The following is a 15,165-nucleotide window of genomic DNA, read 5'->3' on the forward strand; positions in this document are numbered from 1 at the left end:
ACGGAATGTACTTTGCTCGTGTATTACACAACTGAAATGTCGTCCATGTATCACACAATTTTTCCAACTTCTACATATGGAAAATTTGACATTTCATGTGTTAAAAACATTTAAGGGACCATTTGTCTATTTTTGTAAACCCTCGTATTGAAAATATCATTTACGCAACGTGTATTTAATTAATTAGCTGTCCGATAAAACATTTTTTGTATCTTCGTAATAAAATGATATGCATGCCATACCCATTCCCTACCCATTTGCCAAAAACACACACAATAGCCACATGGATGCGCCACAGTGTCTATGGAAGAAGATACCACTCATACGTTAGTTGCGGTCGGTACTGATAACAAAACAAGAATTGTAAATTGCAAATATTAAAGTTTAATTAAAGAAACATGAACGTGTTGGGTTGGTAAAGTAAACAAACTAATCGTAAAGTATTTATGACTCGTTTACACAATAATTGTCGCAAATGCGACCCCATGTAACTTTGAAAATGGTTAACTGCATGGTAAAAGAATACAGGTAGACGCATCGACACAGATGACGGGACAATGAACTGTCAAACCAATTTTGGAGATGAACATTTTGAATGAAAATTATTTAAATTTGTACAAATTGTTGAAAAATGCGTATTATAATAACCTCCGATTGACGTCGTATAAGAAAACTAATAAAAAAATCTACTTATATTAGAAAAAAATTTTAAAATATTTGACACATCAATGTTCCCAAGCGTTGATGCATCTACCTGTATTCTTGTACCATGGTTGGCTGGCTGGCTGACTGTCTAGACCAAGGAGTAACAAACAATTTAAATAATAGCTGAAGATGCTGTTTGTTTTTGTTTCTCCTGGCAAGTATCAGGAAATGTTGCAAATGATTGGGTCAACCTCTTCACCTGATGTGCATCTGCAGCACGCCAACCAACCACGATGGCCATGTATGCATGCATATATTTGCCTTTGATGCAATCATCCATTTGAACCGGTTTTCGGTTTATTATTCCATCTTGCCATTATATGGCTGTTAGTCATTGTGGAGGATTCCCTCTGACAGGCAGGCAAGCAGACCAGTCAGCCACCAAGCGAACAAGATTCAAATGTACGTTAGTGTGTTAACAGTGCCATCTACAATCCTCAGCAACCAGCATTTGGATAAAGTCCAAAGACAAAAAGTTGTGAAACCAAAAAACTTCACTACTGTTCCGTTTATTTTCACTCTTCTCCTTGGGAGCAAAAAAATGTGTTGGCTCTTTTCTGTTGCGATTATATAATGGCACAGCACAATGAAGAAGACGAGGAAGAAGAGGCAACGAAAGATGCATTAGATGCACGCCATAAAACATCAATTCATTGGATTTTTTTCCACACTTTTCTTCATCTTTTTTTTGTGAGTGTGATTTTTATGTTTGTTGATGTTGTTACATTGACAGCGAAAGTAACCTGACATGCAGGCGTTTTGTGAACTGTGTCAAATGATATGAAATAACGAAGTATATTTGTAGATTCATATTTGGGAGTTTATTTTCGATTGTCTGTGGAATATTACAAAAGAGTCCAGTGAAATTCCATCACAATTAGAAGTGCAGATTCATGGATTATGGGTCTGCTTCACTGAGTCTATAGAAGATGTCAATGAAGCCTCCAGATTCAGTAGAGTACTTTCAAAAGACCCCAAATCCATTGGATGTGTAAAACGGAATGTCGGAAGCTGGACTGAGTCTGGTCGTGAGACTCTTAATTTGTTAGCCAGTACTTAAGGGCTAAGTACATAAGAAGCTTGAAGTCGTGGCACGGCTTATATTGTGACATTTCACAAAGGAATTACAGAGCCGCACTAAAATCCTGCCGTCGTTTTTCATTATAATTTGGCATTAATATGCCTAGCCATGACTTCAAGCTTTTTATGTATTTACAGCCTTACTTTCCGAACTGCACTGATGCGGAAAATGATCGAATGGTAGATCGGTCTAGTCCGCATCGTGGGCAGAGGACGTGAGTCTGACTGAAAGGATTGTTAGAACTCCCAAGATTTTGTGGGCTATAAACTTATTCAAACCTTTCAAGTCACCGGAACCGGGCATTTTGCCCGCCATATTAACGCATGCATCGACGGTAATAATACAATTCCTGGAAGTGATATTTAAGGCTTGTCGGCGTCTCTCTCACATTCCATCACTGTGGAGGGAAGTTACAGCTAATTATATCCCCAAGGCTGGGAAACCAAGTCTTGTACTTCCGAAAGTCATCAGCCCTAACAGTCTCTCGTCATTTCTATTGAAAACGCTGGAGAGACTAATAGATATTGAGATTAGATCTCTGCTACCCTTTACTCTGGTTTAAGTCATCGACTGGTTCTTCGTAGATGAACAAAGAAGTTCTAGGTTGACTTAGTTCGATTTCGGCCCTAGGCTCTTTTGTTCATTTCCGATGTCTTCCCACCTAAAGAGCTTTTTTTACTGGCTTAGGCTGGAAATACATAAAGCGCTTATTTGGCTGGCTTAAGTCATCGGCTGGCTTCTTCGGAAATGAACAAAGGAGCCTAGGGCCAAAATCGAACTAGGTCAACCTAAAACTCCTTTGTTCATTTACGAAGAAGCCAGCCAATGACTTAAGCCAGCCAAATATGCGCTTTATGTATTTCCAGCCTTAAGTCATTGGCTGGCTTTTTCGGAAAAGAACAAAGGAGCGTAGGGCCAAAATCGAACTAAGCCAATCTAAAACTGCATTGTTAAGGAGTTTTAGGCTGACTTAGTTAAAAATTTGGCCCTACGGTCCTTTGTTCTTTTCCGAAAAACCCAACCAATGACTTAAGCCAATCAAAAACACCTTTTGTATGTAAAAGTTCGAGTCCTAAAAATCGATCATTTAGATATAACTCCTGAATCGTTTTAAATAACATTGCCACATTGTGGATAGGCTTTCAAAGGATACCTATATTGTATATCGCTTTTGTAAATCCGGTTCAACCTGGGTCTTGGGCCCAGATATTGGGTTTAAATATACAGACATTTCAAAAAAAGTCCGTTGAAAAATTCCGCTCAAATTAAAAACGTTATATTTGTGCTATACAAACACGTTTGCCTGCATCGACAGTTTTCCGTCATAGATTTAATTCCGGCGAATACTGTCGTTAAAATCATCAAAATACCGAATATCGGGGGTACCGTTGTATAGGAGTATGCGATATCGTAGACCTACACAGAAAATTCTCTTCCAGGGGTAAAGTACTTAGAATGAACTCCTTGTATGGATTTTTAAACAATTCCATTGAACAATTTGGCTACAATCATTAAAGTATCGAATATTTGGAGGTACAATTATATAGGGGATATACGATATCGTGAACCTATATAGACAAAGCTTTTCCAGGGGGTAAATTACTTATAAAGAACCCCTTGGGTAGTAGTTCAGATAATTCCATTGAGAAATGTGGCTAAAATCACAAAATACCGAATGTCGGGGGTAGCGTTATATGGGAGCTATACGATATCGTCTACCATCTCCGAATTTGACCTGCCGGCAGACAGAAGACTAATCTATGCAAAATGTTAGCTTCCTGTCTTAATTCGTTTTCTTTGGGACGGACAGAGCTAAATCGTCTTAGAATTTTACGCTGATCAAGAATATATATATAAACTTTATTAGGTCTAAAATTATTAATTCGATGATTTCCAAACGGAATGACGAACTTAATATACCCTCCATACCATGACAGAAAAATACAGGAAGTCGCATTGACACGGCTGCTGGGACAATGAACTGTCAAACCAATTTTGAAATTGAAATTTTTAAATGAAAATTTATTAAAATTTGTAAAAATTGTTGAAAAATGCATATCATAACAACCTGTGATTGGTGTCGTATAAGAAAACATATAAAAATCAACTTATTTTTGAAAATACATTTCAAAAATTTCATATCACATATCAATAGGTGTGTCTGGTTACTTTTCCTGCAGGAATTGTCCAGCAACTTCTTTCTGAGAGAGTAAGGAAGTTTTATTTTCTTTTGCAAGAAAACTGTGAAAAGTAAACAGACGGAATCCCTGCAAAAACTTGCAAGCAATAGGCTGATTTGTCAAAACAAACCAATTTGTCCCCCATCAAAAGAATTGAAAGAAAGAAAGCACCACCAATTTTATAAGTTTTAGAAATAAAAAAGGAAATTATCAATAAAATAAAAACATGAGCAATAGAAGAAAGATAGATTTGAAGGGTTCCCCGGAAACTTTAAACGTGTTGCTAATGGCGTTTGTGTAAAAATGTTGGAAATAGTTTTTTATTTTCTTATTTCATACTAAAGCTGGGAATACATAAAGCGCTTATTTGGCTGGCTTAAGTCATCGGCTGGCTTCTTCGGAAATGAACAAAGGAGCCAAAATCGAACTAGGTCAACCTAAAACTCCTTTGTTCATCTACGAAGAAGCCAGCCGATGACTTAAGCCAGCCAAATATGCGCTTTATGTATTTCCAGCCTAATACTTAAGTTTTTCTCATTTTGTAAAGTTGTTCTCTAAAAATAAATTAGTCTTGCTAATTCCAAAAAAATATTTTCAAATTGAAAGCAGAAAAAATTTAAACAAACATTAGAAAACATCTGATTGAATTTCGATGAATGAGAAGAAGAAGAGTTGCAAGTGATTGCAAGAAGAAATTTGTCCAGCAAGAATTTGCAAATTCTCACTGAAAGAACTGTCAAAATTTCTCTCTCCAACCGCTCTCTTTTGCAGAACTTTCGGGTTAACAGACGAAACAGAAACAACTTGAAACACTGCCTTTACACGGTGCAATTTTTAGCTGGCATTTTTATCAATTCTCTTTTGAAATTTCTGCGTAAATCTTCGCGCCTTTACACGGTGGCATTTTACGATAATAGTACTTGGCATTTTTTCTGACATTTTACTTTATTCAGTATTTCGTATAGAGCTAATTGTTTGTAACAGATATTTATAAAGAAGTGATTTAAAATTATATGTGTGAATCTAAAGAAGAAATGATGGAAAAAGTTATTGAGGTGTTAAATATCGCATTATTAACTTTTATTTTAACTTTCTTTTTTTACTTTTTAATACATCCAATTAATTTTCATATAATTCACTATACAATTCAATCACTAAAAACATAACATCACAATAAAAGAAACGCATCAAAAATTACAATAAAGAAACGATATGAAATGTCAAAATCATAAAAAATTCGGAAGAAGCAAAAAGAGAAATGCAAAGAAAATGGCATGTAACCCTGTGCGGTGGCTTATCGTGCCATTTTTTCCTCTATCCTTGTCTCTCTACACCTTTTACCAACAAAAAAAAAATGGCATGGTTAAAAAATGTCACCGTGTAAAGGCAGTGTAACAATTGTTACAAATTTTAGGGTAACCAGACACACCTAATATTGCAAGCGTTGATGCATATGGTGGATGATGTAAAAATCCAGTCAATTTCCCTCTTTTTTGGCCCCACTGTAACTCTGAACTTCAATACCATTTAAATCTGTAACAACAATTGAAATGAAACCAGCTATTGTTAATAAAATATGATTTATTATGTTTCCCCTCATTTCACCTATAACACTGGCACAGCTTATATACCTCAAAAAAAAAAACTCGGAAAATAGTGAATGAGACAAAAGTAACACGTGTGCCTCGTGAGCAACAACTTTCCATGCTACATGTGTCAAACATGCGCCACATAAGGTCTAATTGCGAGTTCACATTGCTTAACACTTGCATACCGCGATGCACCTTTTCGGTTACATCATTGAATCACGGTGAAGGTGCAACTTGGCAAAGTACACACACGCCATGCCATGTCAGCGAGAGAAAAAAAATAAGGTTTGAACAACGATTTTGGTTATTACAAAAAAAAAAAACATGGAGTAAGCCCATGTTGATGGGTAGGAAATGATGGTTGCGATTTCTGCTATTTTTTTCTACAAAAAAATCATGAATTGTAAATTATTATAATCTTACAAATTTCCTTTAAAACTAATATGTAGCTTCATGTGTCGCCAGTGACGGCTTCTTTCAACTATTTTACGATTAACCAGAAGCTTTTGTATTACATTTCCCATAACCACATTGGCTACGCCAATGGAATTCTCAAATTATGGTGGCTTATGAAATAATGCAGGGTTAAAAAATGAATTGATAATAATGTTTATGTTGATAAATTTGTTTAAGTATTGTTTTTTGCAATTTTTGGCATCTAAATAAATGTTATGCTAGTGTAAACTTTGTTTAGGGCAATGGAGGAAATTATTGTGAGATTGCTGATTCGAGCAAGAAAATTTGTGCGATATTCCGGAAATGCATATTCAGGATGAGATGAAAAAACTGCAACCAATTTCAGACTGCAGTCATTTCTAGGCCACTCGTCCGACAGCTGTTAAAATTATTCCAGTGACAGCTCATTATATTTTCTACAAGCGTACAAAAGCATTTTGGTGAGAATTTACCAGAAAAAAAGTTATTCCTGATGGAATTCAAGCGTGATAGTGTGATTTCTTTATATTTGGCTGGAAAACCACAAGTGGCTATCGTTAGAGCACTCCAGCATTTAAATGTGAATAAATCTTTTGTGTCTCATACCATCGCTTGTTACCGTGATACTGGTAGTGTAGCCCGACGTCAAGGAAGTGGACGGAAGAAAACAATAACATCAGCAGAAATGGTTCGAAAAGTAAAGAAGCGACCTGATCGAAAAATGGCTCGTGAGGTGAACATTCATTCAGCAAATATTTGAAAAAGGAGCTCGGGGTAAAGCCATTAAAATTCGAAAAAGGGGAAGAATTTACACCACAACAGAAAGAAAATTGACTCAAACGAGCTAAAGAGTTGCTTCGCTTGGCAGAAAGTGGTGAACTGCCGAATTTGGTTTTCTCCGATGAGAAAACATTCGTTGTCCAGCAGTTTGTAAACAAACAAAATTATCGTGTTTACTTGCCAAAGAGGTCAGTTGAAAATGTGCACCTTCGGTTGGCCACCAGAACTCAAGCGCCGGCCATGGTAATGGTGTGGCCCGCCATAACAGCTGATGGTCGCCCTCCGCTCGTATTAATCGACGTGGCACCAGAATAAATGCCAAATATTATCGCGAAAATATTCTGGAGGGTGTATTAAAGCCTTGGTCACGCAAACATTTAGCACGCGCCAGCCCAGAATGGTTACAAAATAAGGTTACTCGCTTCATTTCCAGCGCACAATGGCCACCAAAATTTCCGGATATCAATGCGTTGGACTATTGTCTCTGGAGTATTTTGGAAAGCAAGGTTGGCATAAAAAATTACCAAAGTGTCGATCACCTCAAGTAAGCGCTTCGCCGGAATTGGGCCAAAATTCCGCAGAAAAAAACTTTGGGGCAGCGTGTGACGGTTTCATTGGCCGTTTGAAAACCATAATTCGTGCCAATGATGACCAATTCGAACAAATCTAAACTTATTTTAAAATTTGATGTTGGACTTTTTTGCTTTCATTCAATTTGACTTTGTTGCAGTGTTTTTATCTCACCCTGTACATATTTGATTACAACGAAGGAATTCTGTTTAAATACATGAATTGTCGGACTCCAACTGGGCGCCTATCAGCCGTCCGTCTTTCCATGTATTCTTGTAAACAAAGTGCTCGTCACATTTATTGCCCGATCCAGATGAACAATTGCACAAGTCATTTGTTTGACCCAAGGACGAACCCTATTGAAATTGGAGAAAATTGGTCAAATGTTAGATGTAGCTCCCATATATATCTTCGTCCGATTTGCCTTTTATTGTGCACCAAACGTGAAATATTAGCCCAAATGGGATGGAATTTGGCACATGCGACCAAATTAAGCCTGAAAATATGTATGCCAAATTTGATCGAAATCGGTTTAGATATAGCTATAGCTCCCTTATATACTGTTCACCCGATTTGTTATTTTGTCGAATATGCCCTCCGTAACGACAATATTCGAGGAAGTATGTCAAACAAACCTCAGAAATACCTTTGCCAAGTTTTATCGAGATCGGTTCAGATTTTGATATAGGACCCATATATATATCTTAGTCCGATTTGCCTTTTATTGTGCACCAAACGTGAAATATTAGCTCAAATGGGATGGAATTTGGCGTTTATAACCAAATTGAGGCTAGAAATAAATATGTCAAATTTGGTGAAAATCGGTTCAGATATTGCTCCAATATATATATTTCTTTCGATTTGTCATTTTTGTTCTCCACAGCCGTAATATGCACACCGTAACTACGATATTCGGGGAAATATACCAAATACAGCTCAGAAATACCTTTTATCGAGATCGGTTCACATTTGGATATAGCTCCTATACATATATCTGTATCTGATTTTAAGTTAATTTTGCACCAAATGCCCGAATTGAAAAGGCAGAAATGCCTCGGCAAATTTAGTAGAATTCGATTTAGAGGAGGATATTGGTTTCTTTGGACTTTAAATTATATCTGTAATCATAGTTGGTATTATTTAATTTTCACAAATTTCCCATTAAAACATTTATTTGTTATGTGAAGCTCTACTAAATATGCAAAGGGTTGTAGAGTAGCATAAAGTCAGCCCCGCCCGACTTTAGGACTTTTTTACTGATTATCAATACATCACCCTTCATTAAAAAATTAAGACAAATCAAATTTGAAAAGAAATCTGATTATATCCATACATAACAACACAAAAAACAAATCTGAAATTAAGTAAAATAATGACAGTTTTATTCTAGTCTTTGTTTTCCGGTTTCTTGTTCCTAGGCTCAGTCTATGTTCTTAAGACTTACTTACAAAATATCTTAAATTATTTTTTATTTAAATTTCCATTTAATTCAAAAATTGTGAAATATTATTTGGAGTTACAAAGATCATCAGTACCTGAATTGTAAGATCAGTTCGAGGAATAAAAAAAAATATTAAGACAAAAACTCACAAACAACAAATTAAAAATAAATAGTTAATTGTAAACATAGAAACATCTTATTGTCTTAACCATCATCACTGAATTCATCGCGTTCCTCACGCCTGGTTATTCTGTTGGCTGATCTGGTTACACTTGAGCGAGTTGATTTGTATACCGTATTTGTGGGTGTTAAATGACGTGCTCTCTGCCGCCCCGCAGATGATGATGTTGAAGAGGTGGCAGCACTATATCGCAAAGCATTGCTGTTTTGTGGCGTACCGCCTCTATAGGCATTACCCCCATTGTAATCTTCATCTTCACTTATATCATCTTGCAATGGACGTCGAGAGGTTGAACGACGTGATTTGTTGTAATGATAGCTGTTTTGTTCTTCAGTCTCGCTTTCATCCAAAATGATATCAGAATTATTGCTATCATCTTCATCATCTTTCGAGGACTCAAAACGTAAAATCTCTTCATCGCGTAAATGGGAGGCGCCCTCAACAAAGGCAGCAAAGCGTAATGGATCACGAAGTTTGCTCATGACCTATAATTATATATATTTTCAATTAGAATAATTATTGTTTAATAATGTATTAAGAAAAAAACTTACCCTCCACTGATTGCAGTTAGGACTACTGGCAAACTGGCGCAATTCTTCCAATGCTTTGGTGGTCTCACGTACACCTTGTTCATAGTATTCTTCGTTGGTAAGCAGACGGCGTTTTGGTGGAAATTTACGCAACCACAAAGCTCGACATTTGTACCAAAAGGAACGAGGAAAATAATGCAAGACAATTGTAATTATAATAATCGCCGCTGTAGCCTCCTCGTAATAACTTGACAAATAGATGAGAAGCAATGACATCAATTGCAGCAGCCATTTGATTATATTTTTCGAACGCTTATTTGTCGGTGGTCCCCAACGATAACAGAAAAAGAACGAAACCACTCCCGTTATTAGAATATACCAAAAGACATAGGTGCGATAGGTCACAATGATAACTTGTAGATTTTCCCACAGCATTTGTATGACATACAGACCAATGGTCCAGCCACCAATTAGAACGCCATACATCATGGTGCGTCTGAAAAGAAAGAAGAGCACAGACAATTTCATTATTTAATGTAACCAGTAACGAAAAGTCAAAAGTGGGGCGGGACCGACTATATGATACCCTACACCCACTATGCATATTTAGTAGAACTACGGGAGAAAAAAAGAATTTATTTGAAGTAGATCATACCACCTATCAACATTTGGCTTTAGAGCAGTTATAGTTTGGCTTCAGAGGAAATTAATATATGGGAGGCGGCATATCCGATTCTGAATCGATTTTCACTAAATTTGTCGGAGGCATTTTAATCTTTTATACAAAATAACATTGCTATAGAGTGCATGTTATCACTTCGAGGAGGTTTATATAAAAAAGTATATCGGACTAATGTATTCAGGACTTTTTGACTGATATTGGCCATTTGGTACACAGTTAATCCGAAATCGGTTGAAGATGTATATGGGAGCTATATCCAAATCTTAGCCGTTCTCGATAAAATTTGGCAAAGGTATATAAGGTATCTGGTACCAAATATCATTGTTGTCGAATGCATATTACCAATGTGAGGGCCATTTGGTGCACAATTAACCCGAAATCGGTTGAACATATATTTGGGAGCTATATCCAAATCTCAACCTATCTTGATAAAATTTGACAGAGGTATTTCCGGGCTGCATCTGATATTCGGTACCAAACATTATCTTTGTGGGGGGGGCTTAAACACCAATATATGTGAGCTATAGATATATCAGAACCGATTTTCTCCGAGTTCGATATAATTGCTTCAAGACTGAATTTGGTCGAATGTGCCAAAATTTAGGTCATTTGGACTGATATTGGCCACTTGGTGCACAGTTAACCCGAAATCGGGTGAATATATATATGGTGCTATATCTGAATCTGTACCGATCTTGACAAAATTTGATAGACTTATTTCAGAGCTGTATCTAATATCTGGTACCAAAGATCATTGTTGGGAAAAGCATATTACGCTTTTAAGGGGCATAAACCCTTAATCGAAAAAAACAAATATATGGAAGCTATAGCTATGTCTGAACCGATCTCGATAAAATTTGACAGAGGTATTTTCGAGCAGTATCTGATGTCTCGTACTAAATATCATTCTTGTAGAGTTCATATTACGCATGTAAGGGATTTAAAACCCCAAATCGGATGAAACATATATGTGAGAGCTATAGCTGTATTTGTTTTTATTTGTATTTGCATCTAGACTGAATTTGGCCGTATGTGCCAAAATTCAGGTCATTTGGACTGATGTTGGTCATTTGGTGCACAATTAACCCGAAATCGGCTGAGCATATAAATGGGAGCTATATCTAAATCCGATTCGATTATCACCAATTTCAATAGGGTTCGTCCTTGAGCCAAACAAATATTGTTTGGAAAATTACATCTCAATCGGATAATAAATGCGAACTGCATTTTGTTCCAAGAATACATGGACAGATGGACTGAAATGCATAAATCGAGTCAGAAAGTGATTCTATGAAAATCTTCAAAAGTAACTACTGGTCTATCTCGCTTTATACTCCAATTCACAAAGACAATACCATTACCACTATGTGGTGTAGGGTTTAAAAACTAAAATAGCCTTTACTCCCTATGGGAAGACATAGCTCACGTAATTTTTTCTAAATTCTAAACGCTTAACTTTTCTCTAGTTCATAGGAAATTGGACATCTTTATTCTAAGCAATAACAAAGCGTAGTATGAAAAGCTCGATTGAATCAATTGGGTAGTCGAAGCAGGACACATTAAACATCAGCATTTTCTATTAAGCATCCGAGGATTATAATGTCCACTACGAGTTGTGACATTCGACATCGAAGAGAAGATATTGATCTCTTGGTTGTGTGGTAAGTGGGTCTTTGTGAAGCGAATCATGTGCGATCTGTGATCAATCATGGAATAGAAAAACATTCAGCACCTTTATATAACAGTCCTATGCTTTCCTTTCTATTCCCTCTTGATTGTTGTCTTGGTCTTAAGCAGCACCATGTAATTGTACAATAAATATTTCTAGGTTTCCATCATGAAATAAAATATTTGATAGTATCTAAGTGAAATAATTGAAAACTTCTTCGGACTTTCCTATTGTGGTTGCAAGTAAAAATCTTTTGTTTCTGGCTGGAAATTTGTAGCTATAGACTTTAACACAATTATCAAAGTGCCCTGACTTTTCAGATGCATATTGCAGATACAACTATGCCACCGCAAACAAAATCGTAAAAATTAAAAGTTCTTCCCTATGTATACAACTACAATAATTTAATATTTCTTATTGGAAAATGTCACTTACCGTGGAACCAGTTTACTCGACAACCATATCAGCAGCATAAATGATGAGCATATGCCCAACATTACACCGGTTATGTAGTAAAACAGAGAGTTATGTGACAACTTGCCAGCATATTGAAATATCAGACATCCAATTATCAATTGAAGAACACGCCAGAAATCTACCCTAACCTTATGCAAACGTATGCGATAAGGTTCAATGGTTTCAATGCCCATACAGCTGGAAACAAATGGCGAAAGCGGTAGACGTGAACGTTTCTGGCTAAACAAATTGAAACTGAACAGGGAACGATGTTCATCGTAATGCTGTTGAACCTCTTCGGGCGATGAACCATCATATTGCGTGTAATCATCACCTTCAATTTCCAAAATCAGCTCCACCGTTTCGAAAAGACGCCGCAATGTTCTATCCTCGCCCTTGTAGCAATAGGTGCGTAAATCCCTTTCAAAGAATCCACGATGTCGTCGCAGCGGTTCATAGTTGTAGATTTCTCCAGCTTCTAAATATCTAACTGGAAAATGTTGCGGGGGGAAAAAATGGACGCTATGGTCATAACTGTTCCATTGAAGTAAATTGAAATTGCCTTACCTTTGTTGTTGCGCGCGGATGATGTGTTTGGCACAACCTCGGCAGCTCTTGCCGCAAATAATGATATCAACAATAAAAATATTGAAGTTTTCATTGCTTCTTCATTTAAGAAATTTCAAAATTGTTTGAAAACATCAACTAAAAATCTAAAAATAGAATAGAAACACAAAAATAAACAATCCTCCTCAATACCGGGCTGTAGCGGCGATACGGATTAATCGAATCGGCTTCCGATTAATCGAATAATCGACTTCGAGTACTCAGAGTTCGAAATCGACTATGGACTTAGGTAAAACCGAATATTCGACTATTAATAGTCGATCTCAAATTCCATTTCAACCATTGCGTCCTGTTGAAATTATGGTCTGTTTCAGAACTGGAAGAATGTAAACGTTTTTAATATGATAACCGGTTTTCCCTTTATGATATCGAAAAAAATTACAAAACTAACCCTTAACGTGATATGAGTTGGTTATTATTGTGGTTGAGTTGTGCTTCTAATGTGGCGTTTCCACTGCACTTGATTCGCTCTCTATTCGTTGTTTGACCCTTAACTATGAAAAAACTACCTAATTCTTCACACAAAATTTCCTGAGCGAACACTCATATTTGTACGTTGTTCAATTCAAATCACTCTCAGAACAACGAAAAAATATGTCCCATCCCTAACAAATGAGAGCATTTATCGAAAAAATAAATTATGACATTTAAAAATTAATAATAGAAAAATTTAATGAAATTTTAAAAATTTTTGGGAAGACTGAAAATTATGTATGAAAACTACAATGTTGAATGGCGTATGTACATTCAAACGAAAGTAAATTTTGTTTTCTCTCTCATTCGAAGTACGCATTTGGTCCACGAGATGAAATTTCCACAGAAAACTGCAAACAAAAGAGGCAATATTTTCAAAATGTTTCTATTGGCAGAAAAAATGTTTGACAAGTGTCTCTCCAGTAGAATTTAAAAATGGAAAAACACAAAAATATGTTCAAAATGTCAAGATTTACACAAAAAGTTGAAAACGGGAATGAAAATTATAAAATTATTGATATAATACATATTTGGGAGAAAAACAATCATTTATTTTATTCATATTAGTGAGAATTTAATGTATTTTAGTATAAATTCCCATTAAAATCAAGAAACAAAATTTTTGAAAAAAGGAGTTATTTTACTATGAATTACGAATCGTACCGTATGAACGGGTTAATTCGTGTACCTAATTCTGAGAGCGAACAACGTTGTTCGGTTTCCAATGGAAACATGCTATAAAGCGCGCGCACTTCTGTTCTGTTGTTTTGTTGCAACGCGGATGGGAAACCAAAATGAAAGTCGTCCCCAACGAAACGTATATAAAGGCCAGAAAGGAATACTTGATAAAAAATAAACAGAAGCAAAATCCCCTAAGGACCTTTGTTGTTTACGAATGAGACATGAGGAAAACATAAAATTAAACTATCGTCAATACCGGGCTGTAGCGGCAATAAAATATCAAAACTGCAACGCCGATAACGTTTACAAAGTCGACGCCGACGACAATTTTTTTTTGTTTCCAGTGGACTTAAATTCAGCCACCGTTTTATTTTTTAATATAAATTAAATAATATACAAATTTCGAAAAATATTGAAATATAAAGGAGCAGCTTCATAAAGAGCTTTTTATACTGACTTACGCCATCGGCTGGAAAAGGGGGGAGGAAAGCGAAGCATTTTTTTGGTGGCAAAAAATTAACAGGTAAAGTACATTGATATCCAATTACTTATTGTTTACATTCATAAATCAAAAAATAAATCGTTGTAATAAACAACCCTAAATATAGTTGTGTTCCAGTACTTTTTTAGTAGTAAAACTAGCAGAAGAGAGAACAGTTCGAAATGTCATTCTAATTTAGGTTTGCTCAAAAAGTAAGGGAACGGAAAATTAGCAGAAATGCGATAAAATGTCAAAATTCCAAAAGTAAACAGCCTAAATCGGACTGGTGAAAACTTACTGAAAAGAGCGCCAACATTTAAAAAATGAGTATTGAAGACGATAAGTTAAAATAAATAATTTATAATAATAATTAATAATCTGATTACTCATTCAACCAGTCCTCTTCACTGCTGGAATCATCCAAAAGTGAATACATCAGTTGCTCCATATTTTCTCTTTTTGTTTTTTGCACGACAAATATTAGTTTTTCCTTTAGTTTTCAAGTTGATCATTTTCTTTATTGAAATGTATCAGTACATTTTACAATACAACCTTGTTAGCCCTGCCAATTAAATGTCAAATTTACAATATGCACATTTCTGC

The 15,165-nt window shown here is 35.9% G+C and overlaps 1 protein-coding gene across 1 annotated transcript; it reads right to left on the minus strand.

Annotated features, from left to right (window-relative positions):
* Window positions 1-8,700: 8,700 nt before the first annotated feature.
* On the minus strand, window positions 8,701-13,085 carry LOC101891541 (nuclear envelope integral membrane protein). Its single transcript, XM_005188538.4, has 4 exons — window positions 12,867-13,085; window positions 12,279-12,789; window positions 9,514-9,988; window positions 8,701-9,447 (listed from the first exon to the last, which is right to left on the minus strand). Exons 1-4 carry the CDS (start codon window positions 12,958-12,960, stop codon window positions 8,986-8,988), a joined length of 1,542 nt encoding a protein of 513 aa, XP_005188595.2. The 5' UTR covers window positions 12,961-13,085; the 3' UTR covers window positions 8,701-8,985.
* Between the last annotated feature and the right edge of the window lie 2,080 nt (window positions 13,086-15,165).

The sequence above is a fragment of the Musca domestica genome, unplaced genomic scaffold, assembly GCF_030504385.1.
Source record: "Musca domestica strain aabys unplaced genomic scaffold, Musca_domestica.polishedcontigs.V.1.1 14, whole genome shotgun sequence".
Classification (NCBI taxonomy): domain Eukaryota; kingdom Metazoa; phylum Arthropoda; class Insecta; order Diptera; family Muscidae; genus Musca; species Musca domestica.

Bases quoted from the DNA above. Each gene is read 5' to 3' on its own strand.
- LOC101891541 (XM_005188538.4), bottom strand. From the start codon at position 12,960: ATGAAAACTTCAATATTTTTATTGTTGATATCATTATTTGCGGCAAGA. The intron at 12,790-12,866 runs GTAAGGCAATTT...AACATTTTCCAG, and splicing joins ATCCGCGCGCAACAACAAAG to TTAGATATTTAGAAGCTGGA. The intron at 9,989-12,278 runs GTAAGTGACATT...CTTTCTTTTCAG, and splicing joins TCGAGTAAACTGGTTCCACG to ACGCACCATGATGTATGGCG.